The 19,607-nt window shown below is 37.1% G+C and overlaps 1 protein-coding gene across 2 annotated transcripts in view; it reads left to right on the forward strand.

Annotated features, from left to right (window-relative positions):
• The first annotated feature begins 247 nt into the window (after nt 1-247).
• The window catches only part of MOSPD2 (motile sperm domain containing 2), a 32,806-nt gene continuing 13,446 nt past the window's right edge, over nt 248-19,607 (forward strand). The window contains exons 1-8 of one of the 2 annotated variants that reach the window (XM_021547517.4): nt 248-288; nt 470-536; nt 9,306-9,461; nt 10,203-10,289; nt 11,529-11,683; nt 14,085-14,145; nt 15,356-15,394; nt 16,361-16,485. In XM_021547517.4, coding sequence (XP_021403192.1) covers nt 280-288; nt 470-536; nt 9,306-9,461; nt 10,203-10,289; nt 11,529-11,683; nt 14,085-14,145; nt 15,356-15,394; nt 16,361-16,485 — 699 coding nt within the window. In that variant the 5' untranslated portion in view covers nt 248-279. The remainder of the gene's footprint in view (nt 289-469; nt 537-9,305; nt 9,462-10,202; nt 10,290-11,528; nt 11,684-14,084; nt 14,146-15,355; nt 15,395-16,360; nt 16,486-19,607) is intronic. The other variant, XM_021547518.4, reaches the window with a different exon arrangement.

The following is a 19,607-nucleotide window of genomic DNA, read 5'->3' on the forward strand; positions in this document are numbered from 1 at the left end:
GTCGCTGGGGCGGGGCCGTCGCTGGGGCGGGGCCGTCGCTGGGGCGGGGCCGTCGCTGGGGCGGGGCCGTCGCTGGGGCGGGGCCGTCGCTGGGGCGGGGCCGTCGCTGGGGCGGGGCCGTCCCAGCGGCGGCCCCGCCCCAGCGACGGCCCCGCCCCAGCGACGGCCCCGCCCCAGCGACGGCCCCGCCCCCGGGCGCCGCTCCATCCCCTTTTCCCGCCGCTCCTCGCGCCGCCGGAGCCGCCTCAGTGCGGGCGGCGCGGGCGGACCCGCTGGATCATGGCTGAGGTGAGTCCCTGCGCCCCTGCCCCTCGCTGCCGCCTTCCTGCCGGGCGTTCTCTCGCCAGCCGCAGCCGCTCGGCGTTGGCGGTCGGGCAGGACGGGTGGCCGGGCCCTGGCGTACAGGTGGGGGTCTGGGGTTCTCTGGAGCGCTTCCTTTCACGGCCTCCTGTTCCTTGTTTCCTTTCAGCAGCGGCAGGATAAGGGGGCGTTGATCAGCGAGACCCGGCGGCGTTTCCAGGCGGAGTACCTGCCAGGTGAGCTGGGGGCGGTGGCTGCGGGCTCTGGGGCTTGTGCGCTGTCACCTTTCCTCTCGGGCCGCCAGGTATCCCGCTTTCCCAGCTCTGCGAGCGTCCGTGCCTTTTCACAGACTCATCTGAGTCAGAAAAGGCCTCCGAGATCATCGAGGCCAACCTGTGACTGAACACCTGTCAGCCAGACCACGGCACTGAGTGCCACATCCAGTCCTTCCTTAAACATCTCCAGGGACGGTGACTCTGCCGCCACCCTGGGCAGCCCTTTAGATATTTATCTAATCACTCTTTTATTAGGAATTTCTTCCTTATGTCCAGCCTAAACTTGCTCTGGTGCAGTTAGGGTGTCTGAATCCATGGAAGGGTACAATGCATGCAGGTTTGTGTGCTGGGTTGCTGTCTTGGGCTGGGGGATGTGTTGGGGCAAAGCTCCTGGTCCTTTTCTCTTGCAGGTGTGTTTGGTTGGATGGAGTGTGTGGCTTGGGACATTCCTGTGCTTGGTGTTCTTTGAACATAAAACACACCAGGGAAGGGGGAATGGAGGCATTCTGACCTCACTGAGTTTCTCAAAGGAAGAGTAGTTGTTTTTCTGGAGTAACTTGCACTTGAAATTCATGCAGGCCATAATTAAGATCACGCTGCATGTCCAACTCGGTTCCTAAGTGCAGGTGCACTTAAATTTGTAAATGAGGGCTGGGAGATGCTGGGGATGCCCAGAGGAGAGGGAAGACTGGGGTAAGCCTAGAGTGGTTTCCTTCTATTTCTAAATTGATTTGCATTGCTTATGTTGGATGAATGTAGAGTATGCTAACAACTACAGCAAACAGTATGTTTCATTGTGACTTTCTACTAAAAATATGCTTCTATGCAATTTTTAGTGCAAATACAGTGAAAGTCCAGTAGTTGCGTTGCCTGCATCTCCTTTAATATGAGCCTCAGTTCTGCAAACTCACTTTGGTGTTTCTGATCAGAATTATTGAGGTTACCTTGCTATCTATCACTTTTATGTAAGGCTTATGTGCTTCTTCATTGTAGTGAGCTGGAACATGCTTTTGGAAAACTTTGAAGGTCTTGAGGGTGGTACAACTTTGTCTCATATGGCAGCTCTGCTAACTTTCATAAAGGAGACTTATTTTGCCTTGGTTAGAAATGATCTGTATTTCTGGTGACAAAATTTATTAGAAAGTCTTGAGGTAGAGAGAACTTATTTTACTGTTTGATATTTCTAAGTGAATAAAGATAACTTTGTAAAACTGAGGCTAGAATGAATGGAGACTCATCTTAAATTCTAAATCTTTCTGCCTCTTAATTTGTTCAATTATTATATATTTTCATACAGTAGGTGATTCCACTTGCTTTGTATTCTATTATCCCAGATTCACACTCATAAATAATTATTTCAGAAAGCCTAGGTCTGCTCTAGGACAGTGGTTGTGGAAAAAGGGTATTATTCTTTCAGTTGATCTACTGCTTAAAATCTTGGAATTCCACGAGTTTCCCTAGGTTGTGAGGATGTCTCTGTTGGGCTGGTTGATGCAGCCATTAAATAACTGAATGCTGTTGCAAGGTAAGCTGTAATCCTATTTCCAGTATTTTGAACACTTTTTCTCAGTAAGCCCATTTTTGGGTCATGGTTTTAGGCTCTTGGCCCTTTCAAGGAAATAGGATTATGACTTTTTTGAGTTTGTGTTAAGATTCTGCCACAAAATTGGGAATGCCATAAGCAAATTAATGTTCTCATGACCACAATCAAGAGTGAAAACCACAGGATTTTAATTTTGTACTGGTCTATCAGCTTTTACTGTGTATGTTCTAAAACCTATTTTATGCTTCTTAATCAAAGGAGTGTGGGGCTCCATGTATGCAGACACTCTAAGACCTGTGACTTTGGGATGTAAAGGTACAAATGATTGCTTCACACCCAGGAATTTTAGTCTGCTTTCAAAACTAAGGGCACTGTCGGGCTATGCTGAGAAGCTGATCCTTCCTGTAAAGTTTAGTGTGGTCACAGAACTCTGGGGCTCTACAGAGCAAACTTTATTCTGTATATAGGTGGACCACAGTTGTTAAAGTTGGAGAAAAGTTTTCAGGCAATCTTTTTTTTTTCTGGAGGTTGCAGCTGCCATTTTTTTGTGTTTTCCCTCTGGGGAAAACAATGTAACTGGTTATTCTAGAAGCACAGTAATTCTGATCATCAAAGATGAAGCGATTCTTCCATATTCTGTAACTCATAGTTACTAGATTACCTCCTGCCACTCCTCATGCAGGAAGATTTCATAATGGTCAAAAGTGCTATGATGGCCTTACAGTAATGTTTACTTTTGTTATGAATTTAGAACTTAGAGGGTCTTTGAAATCCTACTTTTTAATTGAAATTATTTATTGGCAGAACACAATTTTTAGATTAAAGTAGAATCTACAGAAATATATAGCTGATTCAGTAAAGTCTAATGTTTTGGCATGTATTATAATTATTATTACAATAAGATGCTGTGGTCTTGACAATTTTCAAGATTGGGTGGGAAAAGTTCTGTTCAGCAATTGAAAGCACCATAAATCTGTTTTTTTTAATTATACTTTTTTTTTTTTTTTCATTTATGTGACCAAATCAGAAGATGCTTTTGATAGACTCTGAAAATGGCAGAGAACCATGCTGGTTCATTTTATCAAAATTTGTAGGAGAACTTTCTTGCTGAAATTATTTGGCTAATTTGGCCATTGAAGTGTTCTAGAAGGAAAGCTTGGCCACTGTTGGATCTTATCTGCAAAACAGTATTTTATTATTAACTGAAATCTTGTGCTTTTTTTCTCTTCAGTTAACTTTCTAGCTGGGTTCTAAAGACAACTTCAGTTCATGTGAGGAATGTATGTCCCAATAATGAAACCCTTCTATTTAAAAGGTTTATCTCCAATAGTGTCCCTGTTAGGCCAATTGACTGGCAAACACTGGCTGATGTGGTAGGCAGACAGCACTTTGTCTTCACTGGTTTTGGGCCTAATTTTTGTTTTGCCTGTTTAGATTCTTTGTGAGAGTTGGTGACGTAAATGATTTTACTGGTGAAAGGAACAATGAAAACAAAAGGGTTTTTTTCTAGCACTGACTGGCACTAACAATGTTTTCTAGCAAACAAGCATGTTTTTTTCTACAGTGAATTTCCATTCCTTAGAGGATTTCTAAAATTAGCTTTTATTTCTGGGCTATGACTTTCTATTTTAATGTTACAGTGGAAATTATTTACAATCAAGTCTTGTTAGATTTTTTCAGTAAGCTAGTTTTCTTCACATGTCCTTTTTGTATATTAACTGTTTCTAATTGCCTGTTACTTCCTGGCCCTCCCCATTTTCATCCTTTTCCTTTCTCCTTCAGGCAAATCTTAATTTTCAAAAAATATTTTGCAAGAGAGATTTCCTAGCCTTCCACTGTAAAGGATAAAATTTCACCATGACCTTCTTTAAGCCAGTAGCAAAAGTGTTTTGTTAATCATATGGGTTGATTGCAAATAAATTTTTAGGCATATGAGACACCCTTAAAAATCAGTGATAAGACTATTGTAGAAGACTGTTAAAGTAATGTTTTGCATACCTGCATGTCTTTTTATGCTCTGAAAAGTGTATTTTTCCTGGTTCTTGGCTTTCGGGCTGAAACTAGTGGAAGGATAAGATGGGAAGCATACTTTCATAAAAAGTTGTGCAACATTAATGATTGAGATTTTTATTTAAAGCAGTCTTTATTGTCACTGACAGTGTTCAGCTTTGCTAAAAGTTTGTTTATCTCAGCTTCTGGAGGCAGTTATTTTATTTGTCTATTGCTGCTTGAGGTTATTGAAATAATTCCTTATTGGATGGAAATAGTGTTTAGTTTGTTCTTCATCCCTGTCCCTTTATGGCTACTGACCTTAATTTTTTTCTAGTCTTGCTGATTTTTTCATGTAGCAACTGAAAGTACATACCTGAATTGTTACAGTACTTAATTTAATGTTTGCCATCAACAGCGAATTCAAATGGGTTTCCTCTTTGTAGCCAAAGTTAGAGAAATTATTGTGACCATTTTAGACCAAGAATTCTTGGCTGGAATAGCTTTAAGACAGTAGTTAAATTGAGTCTCTTTGTGTAATGTAACACTTGATATACTTTTCTAAGTTGCTTTTTTTCCTCTACTTTGTACAATAAAGTTTTTATGTTTATTTGCTATTAAAAGGTAGGACTTATCCTGCAATACTACTTTTCTAGAGAAGAGTTTTTTCTGAAGGGAGAGGTAATTCAGGTTTTTAATTCTGAACTTCTGTGGATTAATTTAGTGTGTGACTCAGCTGTGCTGCCTGGTTTTGAGTTCTGTAGTTATTCTGTTACATTCCTGCTGAATATTCTCAAATTTGTATTTTTCCTAAAGCATGAACACTAGAAGAAAGCAAAGCACTGTTCTCCTGGTAATCACAGAATAGGTCAAGTTGGAAGGAACCATAGTGGCTTTTCTGGTCCAGCCTGTTCAAGCAGGGTCATCCTGGAGCACAGGGCACAGTTTTGCATGCAGACAGTCCTTGGATGACTCCACAGCCTCTCTGGGCAATCTGTTACAGGGCTCAGTCACCGAGTGATGTTCTCCCTCATACTCGGGAGGAACTTCCTGAGCATCATTCTTTGCCATTGCCTCTTGCCCTGTTGCTGGGCCCCTCCTCTGACACCTCCCTGCAGACACTGTCAGACATTGATGAGGTCTCCTCTCAGCCATCTCTTCTCAAGGCTGAACAGGCCCAGCTCTCTCAGCCTGCTCTTGTAAGAGATGTGCTCCAGTCCCTTAATCATCTTTGCAGCCCTCCACTGGACCTGCTCCAGGGGCTCCTGGCATGCTAATTAGATGCCAGTGAAAAAAAAAAAGAGTAACATAAAGAAAGGGAAGTTTACAGTTTGTGCCTCAGAAAAATTAATGAAATATTCTAGTGAATGTATTGCAGTGAAATTTGTGTGCATTTAGTTTTGTGTACTCCTGCAGTTGATTTCAGAGCTGTTCTCTGGTGTTCTAGAAGATACTTTATGTTGAAACATAGTAATTAAGTGAGAGAGTTCCACTGGAACCTTCTCAGCTTGAAGACAACTTTTAAAAGGACAGAATGTGCTCAAGGAAAGGACAGAAGTCCTCACTAAATCCCCCTGCCAAAAAAAAAAAAAAGATGAAGGCAAGTAATAGAAGTTGCTGTTCAAACAGCTTTTATCTTCCTCTAATCTTTTCTCTTGACCTCAAATGCTCAATGAGAAAATGAAAGTGACTTTAACCAGTTATTTTCAAAATAAGGTTAAATACCCAGTCAGTTTTGCTCTCTCAAATTTTCTTGAAGAGCTTTCAGATAAAGGAAAAAAAAGGGTTAATAATGGCCACATCTCCTTGCTACTGTCACTCCCTTATGTGTAATTTATAATTTGGCAGATTATGCTTTTTCTTGCTTTTTTGGATCTGAGTTTTGCTTAGTTTTTACGGTTTCCTGGGTCAATGGGAAAGTATTGCAGCATCTCAGTTTTGCCTCTTCTATGGGCTGTGGAACTATTCTATGATACAGAAAGGTTTGAGTGTCTTGGACTGAGGGAGCAACGAGGTTTCCAAGCCCCTGGACTATGAAATGCTACACAAAAGTCTGGCACTGCTGCTACACACATGGTTTGCAGTAACTCTTTCTGAGCAGAAATATCTGGTAGTGCTGTTCTTGTGTTACCTTTGGGCTGAGTGATGTGTATTCCAAACACCTTATGAAATTCTGTTCAATATGGACTCAGTATCAGAGAGGTTTCTCTTCCTGAGCTGAGGGTGACTAAACTTAGTGTCTTGGTGGCAGTCCTGCAAGTGTGAAGAAGCAAGCACCTCATTTTCCTTTGAGAAAAGCATCAGTATATGGTTACAGGTGTCTAAATGGGTAGGCTTGGAGATTGTCTGAGGTAAGTTACTTCAGTTTTACCTGAATTTCCATTTGGGTGCCCCTCAAATACTGTTTCTTTTTTGGCCTCTTAGTTGTTCTGCAGGGTGTATTTAAATTGTATTGAGAATCCCAAAAGTCTCATTTTCTTTTAACTAATTCTCATTTAACTCCAGAAGTTTCTTATAATGCAGTAACTGCACTCAAGTGTTCCATGAGTGAATTAAAATTAGAAACATTCTGATTATTTCACAGTGTATTTTGAAAACAAGTTTCCAAGGGTCTGTAGGATTATGTGGCATGTACAGATTTGAAGAGGAATTCCTCCTCTGAACTGACACATTTTCAGTCACTGGGTTCTTGTAAGGACTCAGTCAATTTTATATCATTCTGCTTTTTGTGTGTGACATAAAACACCTTTATTTTGGATTCACATTCTCATTCTAAAGTCTACTTATTTTGTAGCAAGAATTGGATCAAGCAGGTAAAAGTATTCAGTACTCAGTACTGTTCTTCTGTGAATCTTAAGCTAACCTGATTCAAATACTGGCTTTCTGCAAGGGCTTGTGGATGTAGAACTTGAATAGTTGTTTCCCCTGGTTTTAGTGTATATTGTAGCATATATGTAAATTCAGTTTACATGTGTCTTGTTGAGAACTTAGCTACAGAAGAGAGGGAAAGATGCTTTTTCAACTATCGTAATCACTGGATGCAGCTTGCTTTCCATTGATGCTGGAAGTTTGGGAACATTGTCTCTGTTTCACTTCAAGTTTCTTACAATACTCACAAAGTTAAATTGTCTATGTTCGTAAAAGTATTCTCTAAGTTCAGGGTTTGGGAAAACTTGTTAGTGACTGAGGTTTGTTCCATGTAATGGTATGTCAATGGTTTTAAATTACTGTTTGATACAAGGTGCACAATTGTCTAATTTTAACAGTTGTGCTCTCAGACAGATACTGAAAGATTAGAGAGCCTCAAAAAGTGGTGTGAAATGTTATCCTGTTAGTTTTTACCTGGTGGTGGGTTTTCTCTTTCATTAGAGTACCCTAATCCCTTATTTATATGAGATAAATGTGGGACTGATCTCAGCAAGGTACTTGGCTGATTAACTGCAGTCAGTTGTAGCTGGAAGCCAGTGTGTGTTAGAGATTATTTTAAACCAAGGTGAAGTAGTTAACTTGAAACTAAGTGCTGTTAGCTTTTCTCAGACAAAACTTCCTAAATCACTGGGAGAATTACAAATTTCAAATGAGCAGTTGAGACTGCTGAGACAAAATTTCACTCCCAGGACGTTTGCAATTCCTCTGTGGTTCCTCTAGAGCCACAGAGAAGTTAAACATTTCAGTTTGGTGCTGAGTGCTCACTGGGCTTAGCCGGAATGTAGGAAATCAGCTGTCCAGTGCAAGTATGGAAATGATGAGAAAAGGAACTTCAATAGTTAAAAAGATTTTAGTGGATTATAGGTTTTTGGGCAGAGAAGAAAGTAGGGGACTAAGATTAAGGAAACTGGGATTAAATTATAGGGTTATCTAAGGAGCAAAGTGGTATGGGATTAAGAGAAGGAGAAATTTGAAGCGTAAGGAAGAAGGGAACATGTGAGAAGCAGTCAGATGTGAAGAGATGCAGTGAAACTACAATTTAGTGAATGGACACATTTAAATTGAAATATTCTTGCAGTTACATTGACTAATTTATAACAGGAAACAATATAAATTGAAAGACAGGTAAAATAGATCATATTTTTGCATGTAGGCCAGTAAATGAACAAATTTTAGCATAATTTAGTCGTGTCTTTTTTAATCTCCTTCCTCAGAGTTGTCTGACTGAAATACTTTGCCAAGCCATTCCATTACAATTCTAGAGAGTTGTCAATGGCTCTGAAAGCAGTTTGTTATTGACAGAGGAACAGTTCTTTCCAGTATGTGAAAATTAAATCTGTTTTATTAACAGTCATAATTTTTCCATGGTAATCATGAATTTAATTGAATAATTTAAGAGCTTATGATTTTTTAGTAGTTAGCAGAGATGTGTATCAGTGTCTGTTGCTTTCAGAAGCCTGTTTCTATTATGGGCTCTTGATTTACATTCCATTTTTACCAATTTCTCAGGCAGAGGATCATTGATTTAAAAACTGAGCTTTTGTTTAAATGTATCTACATTAGGAATAGGTCCATTTAGCATTTGTGTTTTACTTTCCTGTTTAAAAATAAAACTCGGAGCAACAACAAATCTTCATCTGAAGTACTACCAAAAGCATGTAAGCCTGTTACTGTGTTGCTTATGTGATACGAGAAGCCTTAGGGTCTTTTGTGCTACTCTAGAGTTGTGTGTAGTTTTTATTGGGTAGGGTAACAATTTATAACAAGTGTAAACTGTAATTTTTTTTAAAGAAAACAATTTTGTTTAATGCAAGTGTGTATAATGCATGCTCAAACTCACGAATTTTGTATTTATCAGACATATAATGGTCTAACATGCTGATACCTGTAAGTATGAGAACTCAAGCATGTATTTGTGATGTTTGGTATATACATTCATCAGTACAGAAATTCTAATACTATATACTAATTCATGTTAATTACAGAAAACTGGTTTTAGAAAAATTACACCTGTCCCAAATGTACCTTGTTTTTTTCTTTGCATAAGGATCACAGAAAATACATTTCTAGTGAGAGTAATGTTGTAGTGTCCCTAAATATCATTGCAGCAGATGTTTGTCAATAATTTATCATGCTGTGCTTTGTTTCCTTAAATTATAAACTGCAAGAGAAAGCCTATGTACCAAGTAGATATGTATAGACATACACTTAACAAATCTCTTCACGTTTCTGTAGCAAATGCTATAGACACTGACTTATTTATTTCCTAGATAAATCAGATAAATACGATTCTAGAGATGTGGAAAGACTTCAGCAAGATGATAAATGGGTTGAAAACTACTTGATTTGGCGTCATGATGTTGTGGATGATACATTGAAGATGATTGATGAAAGCTTTCAATGGAGGAAAGAATACACAGTTAATGGTAAGCTATGTTACACAGTGATTTTGAAGGTATGTGTTGCTTTCCTATTGAACTTCCACTGACCTCTATATGTAGTTTCATTAATAACTTCTAAAAGGTTTGCAAGTACCACAGAGAGCTAAGCAAGAACTTTCAAAAGAGCAAAAGACTGAGAAAAAGTATTGCTTTTTATGTTGACCAGTAGTGTCTGTTTTGTTGTAGTTCCATATGTCTATTGAAAGGCTGTTTAAGGGGAAGGGAGGAAGGCAGCTGTCTGTTACTTTGTCTCTTTGCATCATAGAGTTCTAACAAAAAAAAAGCAAACAACAAAAAAACCCCACAGCAAACAGGGCTATCTTGTTCATTGTAATAGCACTGGTCTGGTATATTAAATAAAAGAGATCTCATTTTTGTGCTGTGAAAATATTTTTAAGGTGAACTCTAACTACAGGACTTCACACACTGAATTAAAGGAAGAGCATTGTGGGGAGGCTTCAAATATGAAAAAAAATTAACATTTTCAGCATTTTTTCTGTAGATTTAAAAAAAAATCTGATTTCATAAATAGATTCTCCTCTAACATGAGAACAAGATTGTAAAGATTTCAATTCATCTCAATATTTGCATTATAAAGGCCTTGCAAAGTGGCTTATAAAGATGTTTTTGGGTTTTTTGCTAGACTTCTAAGTTTTTAGTGACTTCTGTTAAGTTACAATATGATTATTAGTAGTTACTGAAATAATGTTTTGTTTGATTTTGCAGACTTGTCAGAATCTGTCCTTCCAAAATGGTTATTTGAAATTGGTGCTCTCTTTCTGCATGGATACGATAAAGAGGGCTATAAGTTATGTAAGTCATACAGAATAGACTATTTTCAGTCTTTGATCATTATTTTGTTTCCAGCATTTTATCATCTTGAAAAATAAGCATTTTAAGAACAGACATAGATATATATTGGCTACTGTTTTTACTTAAAAAGGTAGTTGAGAAATAAAGTTTTATTTATCATAGAATCCACTGAGTTGCAAGGGACCCAGCAGGATGATGGAGTCCAACTCCTGACACTTCACAGGGCAGCCTCAAAATCACACCATGGGCCTGACTCTCAGACAGGCTTGGTAATGTGATCACTGTCTTAAACAGGAATATAATAGTTTAATGTGTGTTCTGTGTTTGAATAGGGGCTTCTCTAAATCTTGAGGTACAGTATAGCTGACATGCTATACTTAGAAACATTTGTTTCTTTACATGAAACATGGAGAAGAAATCTGGTTTTTACTACAGCTTCCCAAGTTTCAGGGTAAAGAATGTTGAGCATATCTAAAGTTTTTTTCAGGCTTGTCTAACTTATGTACTGTAAAGGTAGCAAAAATGGAAGCTACTCTTTACATTACTGCCCTGAATATTTATTTTCTCACTTATTGTATAATCAGTAACTTGGTTTCAGACATTTTTATAAAATCTTTACTTTGAATTATGCCTGTGGGGTTTTTTTAATGGAAAAACAAGTCTCTGTATGACTCATTTTTTTTATTCCAGAAGAATAAATACTAGACTTCCATTTTTACAATGTTGCTCACCTCCTGGAATTTTTTATTTTAGAAAGATCTGTTCTTTCATATAATTCTTAATGCGTATATAAATAGTTTTACAAAACACATCAACTGCAGTGCTGGAGGACACCTAAGCAGAAAAGGAAACATTAATTTTGCAGCAATACTTAGACTATGTGCTGAACATAATATTGTCTGAAGACCATGTGATTTAACTTTAAATTATGAAATATTAATCTAGGTAAATTGTCTTTAAATACACAAAAAGTGGTTTTCCACTTTTATTTTTTCTGAGGTGTGATTATTTGTATTTTCAATTTCTAAAAAATTATAGTAAAAAAAGTGGAAAATGTGGGGTACATGAAGAGGTGTGCAGTTGATTTTCTAGCTGTTCAGTGGTCACAAAATCAGGACAATTATAAAATACAAACCCAGAGGTGTTAATACATCTCAGTGTATCCTCTATAGTTATTTGCATGATGTTTTTGTTTGCTTGGATCTTTCTTTTCAACTTCTCTGGGTGTTTTTGTCCAAGTTTGGTTCAAAGTGAAACATCATACAAGAGATCCTAAACAGCAACTTGACAAAAAGAAACTGGTCGCTTTTTGGTTGGAACATTATGCCAAGAGAGATCATGGAAAGCCCTTGACAGTGGTATTTGACATGGCTGAAACTGGAATCAGTCACATAGTAAGTATTTTTACTGTCTTGTCTTGATTGCTTTTGGAATTACTTAACTTGTGTTAAAAGAAAAAAGGAAGTCACTGTACAGTCCTTGACACAAAAATAAGTCACTGAGATAAGTGATATGGTAGAGCTTTTTCCCATGACATAAGCACGTTCCAAAATCCTTTGTTACATATTAAATTTTGTCTTCTGCAACATGCTGAAAACTTTCTTATAGTTTGATGGGTGAGCTGGTTTAGATTGCAAGGTTGAGATCTTGCCTATCAGCACATATTTATTGATTTAATCTAATAACTAAAAATCTCACAGATTCTATACAAATGCATTTAATTTTTTAACCTGTAGACAATTACATTTTTCTTACTGAGTACCATGCTGTCCTGTTATTATAGGAATGGCTGAAACTTGTATCTTTGTGCTTTTTTTTATCTGGTGGTGGTGGTGACATGGCAAGAAGTAGTGTAAGCAAAAAAAAAAAAAGCCCCATCCCCAAACCCAACTCCAAAAGGTTGTCCATAATAGGTAAGGTTATTAATGTTGCACTGGGACCTTGCAGTTGTGCAGTACAGGGCCACCAGCTTATAAGGAGCTAATTTTACAAATAAATATGGTGTGGTTCTGTTTTACAAGGTTGATGCTCTCACTGTACAGGTAAGAACTATCTGTTCACACTCCAAAAGATAATACTGGAACCACAGTTTTACATAAGAGCAGTAAAGGATTGTAATAATTTCCTTGATGTGAAAGACTAATTTGATTTGGGTTTTATAGATTATGTCCTGAAGCAGCTTTTTTCCCCCCTGTGTCTTTGAGACTCCCAGAGACAAAATCGCAACAAATGCTGTCTGTAACTGTCCCATTGTACAGTCTTGCTTTGTAGTTAGTATGTTTATCACAGAACAGGAAAAGGAATATTTTTTGATGGCTGTATGTAGCCATGTGGTGTAATTGATAAATCTGTCTGTCTTAACAAAAAGAACTTGGATCTCTGAGTTCTTTTCCAGAGCATGTTTGATTTGTTTGTTCTCTTGTTATGGACATATACTATATCAATTTTATCACTGGTATGCAGGAGATAATTCTGATAGCTCATGGCTTATTGCACCAGTTCAGGTAACTAGAATATGATGCAATTATTGAATGGTCTGTGAAATCTGCACTTCTAATTCCAGACTTTCCTCAGAATAATGGATCTATCCCTCTGCTCTCTGATAGTGTCGCTTTTTGGGTAGGCAGCAGAATAGAGAGCAGCATTTTGATTAATGGAGGTTCTAATAATTCTAATCTATTACTGTGTTTGTGATGCTAAATGAAAGGTACTGGATTTGGTACAAGCAACAGACAGTTGAGATAAATGCTTCCATTAGAGGCCACCTTCTGCCTGTAAAGCTGTCAAGTTAGTTTCTAGTTGCTGAAGCTACTTAAAAACTTTCAGATTGTGTGTAGTCCCCTTACACAGTGTTATTTTTTGGGGCTTTTTTCACTCTGTCCACAAATGTCTCAGTAGTGTGTTTTCATCACCCTAGGAGCTCCTTCCCCATTGTTATTGTTATGACAGGCTTTGGATCCTCAGCCAGAGATGCTCTGTGCTATTTCTGAAAGTAGTAGTAGTGGTCATTTCTGTTAAAAAGATTGGGAAGAGTACTCATGGCAGGCTTCCCACATGAGTCCCTTATTGTGGTAAGGTATTTCTTACTTTATTTCTATACCTGTTCCATAAAAAGCTTTCCTTGCCCTTGACTGTGTAACCAGTTCCATTATACCTCGGTTTTGCAAAGGAGACAGGCTGTACTATTTCTGTACAGTTGCTCATTGGACAGAAGCATCCTGAAAATGGGTGGTATAGAAGCAGCTCTTTTGAGCATTGTCTCTGCCCACAGCTTCTCTGCATGCCACCAACTAATACTAAACCTAAAAATTCTCTTCAAAGGAAAACTGACTTTTTTCCTTTGGAAATATAATGCTGAGTGCAGTAGTATATTGAACACTATGTAGGATAATTACTGAAGAGAAATTTCAGTATGTTGAGTACTCTTTCATCTGTCAAGCTTCTCTAGTGCTAAAGGTTTATTTTTTTCAGTATCTTTCCAGCACATCTTAAATCCTGTTGATGGTCTGCAATAATTTACATATCTTAGTTATTGCACTGTTCAGAGGTTTATTGACTTCTTTCTTAGATTATAAAGGGAAGTGTGACCACAAGCCTGCAGCAGTTTAATGGAGGAAAAAGCCTTGCATTGTTTTGAGGATATTTGTAGTGTATGTAAAATTTTAATGTAGTTGATTACAATATATCTCTTGTGCTTTTCATTAAATGCCTTAACTAAGCCTGTACTTGTTAATGTTTTGCTTTGCTTTGCATTGATACTATGGGATTTTTTTTAATTATTTCTTTTTAATTTAGGACTTGGATTTTGTCCGGTTTATTGTCAACTGTTTTACAGATTATTACCCAAACTTTCTCAGTAAGTACTGTATATTAAATATGAAGCATTGTAGACTTGTGTAACACGAAGATTTTGTAATATGATAGGAGATGGGGAAGATAAAGGGTTTTTTAATTTATTTTCTGGGGCAACTTAACGAAATGTGAATGTTACAGTGTTAGGATATTATTGTCCTGGAATCAGTACAGCTTCGTTTTGTGAAAGTACAACTTTACTTTCATCAAAAAATACACTGTCTTTTTGTGAACTAATAATGTTTATTACTATTACTAAGTAATAATTCTTACTATGTTTATATATAGTAAGCTATTATGAGGACATAATAGAAAGGATTTGACCTGTTTTCCTTTGTTGCTTGTCACTTGGGTAGAAGCTTTACAAACATCCATGACAGTTTGTATCCTTTAGTAGTCTTCAGGAGTGAAAAAATGAATGGCTCTAGAAATTTATGGTGAATAATGTTTTTTTTATGAATATGGCTTATTCTAAAAATTATTTATTCTGAAAAGGCATTTTTGTGTGCACACTTAGAAAACTCTGTGTATTTGCCTGCTAGGCAAACACTGCATAGTTTATGCTAGCTTATCTTAAATGTATTGTAAATTTTAGGTGAAAATATATGTGAATGTTGAACTTCCATACATCAACTGCTTAAACTCTGAATATTAGATTTTGGCTTGAAGATCAAAGTTCAAAGCTTTGATCAAATATCAAATTTTAAAGGCAAGTGTAACACTGTTTTTTGTAGTTTGACCTTCAAGAGGAAAAAAATTGGGATACTTAGTCTTTGTATTTCTATTTTTTCCAAATATTCTTTATTTAACCATAGAGGTTAGAAAACACTTGTTTGTTTCTTTGTGAAGTATGGGGTGCTAGATATACTTGTTAAACTTTCTTCTATTCAGTAGCTGATTTTCTAGGCCAGGTTGAGATATTGCCTTTCTTTTCCTTATTTGTGAGATGAGCTATTAGTAACCAATTGTCAGAAAAGTAATATCCCAGGACGTACATAGGCAATGTATAATTTGGAATTTTATCACCTGTTTTCCAAGCAAACAGCTAATGTTTCCAAATAGCGATAAGATAGTGCAAGATACCTTTTATAAGGAGGTGAACATGCAAGTTTTTAAAAGTCAATATTTACTTTTTACATGAACATTATTGCTGTACTAACTGTTAAATAGAGAAATACCTAGCACTTAGTATTCAATTTTTTTTTGCTTTTCAGCAAAGATAGTAATATTTGAAATGCCTTGGATAATGAATGGTAAGTTGGTTTTTTATTTTCCTTTTTTCTTTTTGGATTCTAATAATTTACAATTTAGTGGCATAAATTGGAAGCATTTTTCTACTGTGTAGATACAGATAAATAATGGAGTTTTTTAAACATGCACCTTTAAATCTGTCAGTTTGAAGCATACTTTTTGCATGCTTTTTATTTTTCCTTCTATCATTGTACTTTGGATCATACTTTACATGAAGTCTTTATTCATCCTCATCCTGTTGTTTTCAAAGGTTAGCAGACCTTAATAAATAATCTATTCCTTGAATGCTGCTAACTAGAACCTTTTCAAGAATCCTATAATTAGCAGTAATGGTGACTTATAACCAAAACTAGAATACACAGTTTAAAATAGATGCCTGACACTGGGTGCTGATGTGGTTACATTTGTTCTGGTATGGATACTTCAATAATTAACTGTAACTATAATGTACAGGATAAATATGTTACTCCTCTATTGTTGCCATGTGAATACACATTTTTATGTTGGCTTTATATTTTCCTGCGTACTCATGCTTTACTGTCACCGAAATAAGTGGTCTTTGTAAATGCTTCATAAATCTTAACAAATATCCTTTAAATCAGCAAAACATTTCAGCAAGGAACAGTGCATTCATGTCTTTCCCAATTTCCCTCACTCAGATTTGGAAACACAATTGGTTTTACCTTCTTGTTACTTCAAGGGCTAAATTCTAAGGCAAAAGAGTTGTGAGTTACTAAATCAAAGATACTCCTTCCATTTTCTTGGTAAATAATACCTTTTTCCCTTGTATTGTTCATTCTGATAGATACTTTCAGAGCAGGTTTTGCAATATCTTGAGGGGATGTAACTCACTTATGTAAGATCTACCAATACACTGAAAAAACTTACAAAAACAAAATAACAAAACTTCTTTCCTGTTAACTCATGTATACCTTTTGTTTTGTTTGGTTTGGTTTTGTTTTTTAAAGCTGCTTTTAAAATTGTGAAGGGTTGGCTTGGCCCAGATGCAATAAGCATGTTAAAATTCACAAACAAGAATGACGTACAGGAGTACATCAGTGGAGAGTATCTGCCACCTCACATGGGTGGAACTGTAAGTATGAAATGTCATGATGTCTTAATCTATCACAACAGGAACATGACACCTGTATAAATTTCATATGTGGGGTTGAGGGTTGGCTCCCCACAGATGGGAGATTTCTTGAAATTATTTTGCCAATGATAATTTCAAAATCATGATAATATAAAGTAGGTTAACTTAATGAGAATTTGGTATCTGCATTCTTAAATACATTCCTAACTACAGAACAATTTTTTCTGAATTATTCATCCCCTTGTAAGTCACTGAAAACCACTTAGTTTTTCATACCTTGAAGAAAAATTATCTAAGTGTCATTGTCCCTTGTACATTTTTCCCCTCTGATGAATTAGAGATGGTGTTTGCTTATGAAACAAGTTCTATGAACAGAAAGTAGGTTTCATTGTCCTCTGAGAGTTCTAATCCTGCTCTAAAGCTATGATTCACTAAAGACAGTTATATTGTAGCTAGTTTTCCTTTGCTGTCTCTAGGGCTGCATTTTAAGATTCTTTCCAAAGAGTACAGTAGAGCTCCAAACTGGTACAAGCGGCATCAATTTAACAGAACCAGAATCCAGACCTAGTGCAATCTAAAGAGTGGAACAGCACAAGCATCTTGCACAACAGGTTTCACTTTTCACAAGGCTTGCATAATCTTTAAAATGAATTGGCAGAAAAATTATGCTTTAAAATTTTAATAGGCATTTATGGTAGTAGTAGAAGCCCACTGCAGAGGAGTTACTTTTCATTGTTCTTTTTCCACCTTTTCTGAAGTACTTTTGGTGTTATGGCAGTAACAATATGGAGAAAAGGAGGGTTGTGTTTCAGTAATAGTAGGGCAGGCCATGTTCCTTTGTATATGAATTCAGGTCCGTGTTATTGTGACCAGGACATAAGAAACTTGTTTGGGGAACATAAAAGAATGTTATTTTATTTTCACTTGACTGAGATTAGGAGCCTTTAAAAAGCACGTGTGACTCTTGAAGAAAAGATGCCCTTTTTCTCCATGGAGAATTGCTGCACCAGCTCCCAGTCTCAAGTAAGAACTTCCTCATATGGAAGAAATCTGAAATTACTGCACTGCCGGAGTGGACATTGAGGGAAGGGCTGATGATGTCTGAAGTGGCTTCAGTAAGGGACTGAATGTTGTTTAGCAGTGGTTCTGGGCCTGCCTCCTGTGGTATTGTCCTATTGTTGCAATAGAGGGGCAAGTTTTTTTCCTCATTAAAGCTATCTTACCTAATAGTTCATTATGTCTTTAAAAACAGCTGATGGAACACACAGTCTTAGATTTATATGTAATGTTGCCTTGGGCCTGAAAGGTCTGACTGCTGATTAATGATTGTTGATCAATCAAGCTGGCTCCATGTTGCCCATCTTCTGAGAGCATTAACAAGTTTCAGAATCATGGAGGCATCTTATCCGACACAAAATCATTTGTCTGGGGTAAAAAGTTGCAGTGGCAGAAATAAAGTTAGTAGAATAGTAGTAAACTTGTTTGACAAGAACTCCAGAGATTTTTAGAATTTCAGAAAAACAGCTTTATCTCTGCATATTAAGAGCCCTGTATTTTGAACCAGCACATGCTTTATGTAACTACTGAGTTTCACTTAATGGATGTTTTGAGCTTTTAACCTCAGAACTGTCATAATTTGGAAGAATTGTTAGCAAATACTGAAACTCCAAAATTGTGCTCTGAATCTTTCTTCCCAAGATTTTTTTCAGTGTATACAGTGAAGCAGTGGCTTTGCATCTCTGATAGCAGGGAGTTTTTCACTGACCAGACAACTGACAACTTAATGCCCTTTCTCAGAATTTAACTTTTCTTGATGTGATTAACCTTGGCTTCCTGGAGGCAGCTAGCTCGAGTAAAATTCACCATTATGAGTCTTGTCAGTCCTGGTTTTTTTTAAATGCAGTATCTGACTTGCACAAATTGATTCCTTCCATGTTTCTCTGAAGTGTTTGGTTTTGTTTGTGAAAGACTTTTTTTTTTTTTGCCTCCTTCTGATTTTCTGTCATCTTTGATTTCCACACATTTAGTTACAGATCTTCATACTATACAATGAGCATAATGCCAGTGAAGAACACAGCATATCTGTGCATCCTTTGCTGTATCCCCTACCAGGATCCAATTTTTCAAGAGCCAGGTCTTGCAGATGGAAGCAACTAGTGGAGCAGATAATTTGGCAGGTTAATTTCGGGAGATACCTAGTTTCCACTGCATTTTCACCTCTGTATTCCAGAGGAATGTTAGAGACTAGTTCTGGAAATAACAAAAAAAAAAAAAATTCGTAGCATTAATAGTGCTGAATTTGGAGTCAGTGATTACTTTGCTTAACTAAGGGAACTGTTCTTTGTCTCTGTTGGAAGCCTTCAAGCTTCAATGTCTCAGTGAAGTTATCTTTAAGCATATTTTAAGTCTGCTTCAGGGTCACTCAAAAGATGAAACAAAAAACTTTCCATAGCTTTAAAATCCTTTTATTAACTGTCAGCCAGCTGTGAAAAAGGAGTATCACATGCTTGATTTTGGACAACTATTGGGCAAAGATGTTTCCAGAGTACCAAAAGCATTGAAACTACTTATAGAAAACAGAAACTTGGGTTTTGCAGGGTTTGGAAAATTAATTTGGTCTAAGTTCCATTCAAGTCCTCATCAGTATATTGGCTGTCTATGTTGTTAATCCATAGTGCACAGAAGTAATTTTCTTTATAGCAGGTTTATTTTACTTAAAAAGTTGCCCAAGGCAGATCTAGGAGCAAGCTGATGGCAGCCAGCCTGGGAAATTAGGGTTAGGTTATCAAGAGCCACTTGGTAATAGTATACATTTATTATTAAATGAAAAATAACTTGGTGTTTTCTGGCTTTTCTATCTATTGTATCACACATTCTGCCATTTCCAGCTGTTGGAACAGTTCAGTTCTTAAGGCATACACATTTCTGACTGAGCAGGGAGATTTGTCTCTTCAGTAATATTTTCTGCAAGACTGATGTACATACCATGTACACTTTAATACAAGACATGTACACACAGTAGGGTTTTAATTTGTTGTTTTGCCCAGTCTTTGTCAGAAGATGGATTTAACAAGGGTGAATTAATCAAGATTCTCTCAACTGATGCCAGCATTGAACGATGT

This window comes from Lonchura striata, chromosome 1 (genome assembly GCF_050655825.1).
Source record: "Lonchura striata isolate lonStrDom1 chromosome 1, ASM5065582v1, whole genome shotgun sequence".
Taxonomy (NCBI): Eukaryota; Metazoa; Chordata; class Aves; order Passeriformes; family Estrildidae; genus Lonchura; species Lonchura striata.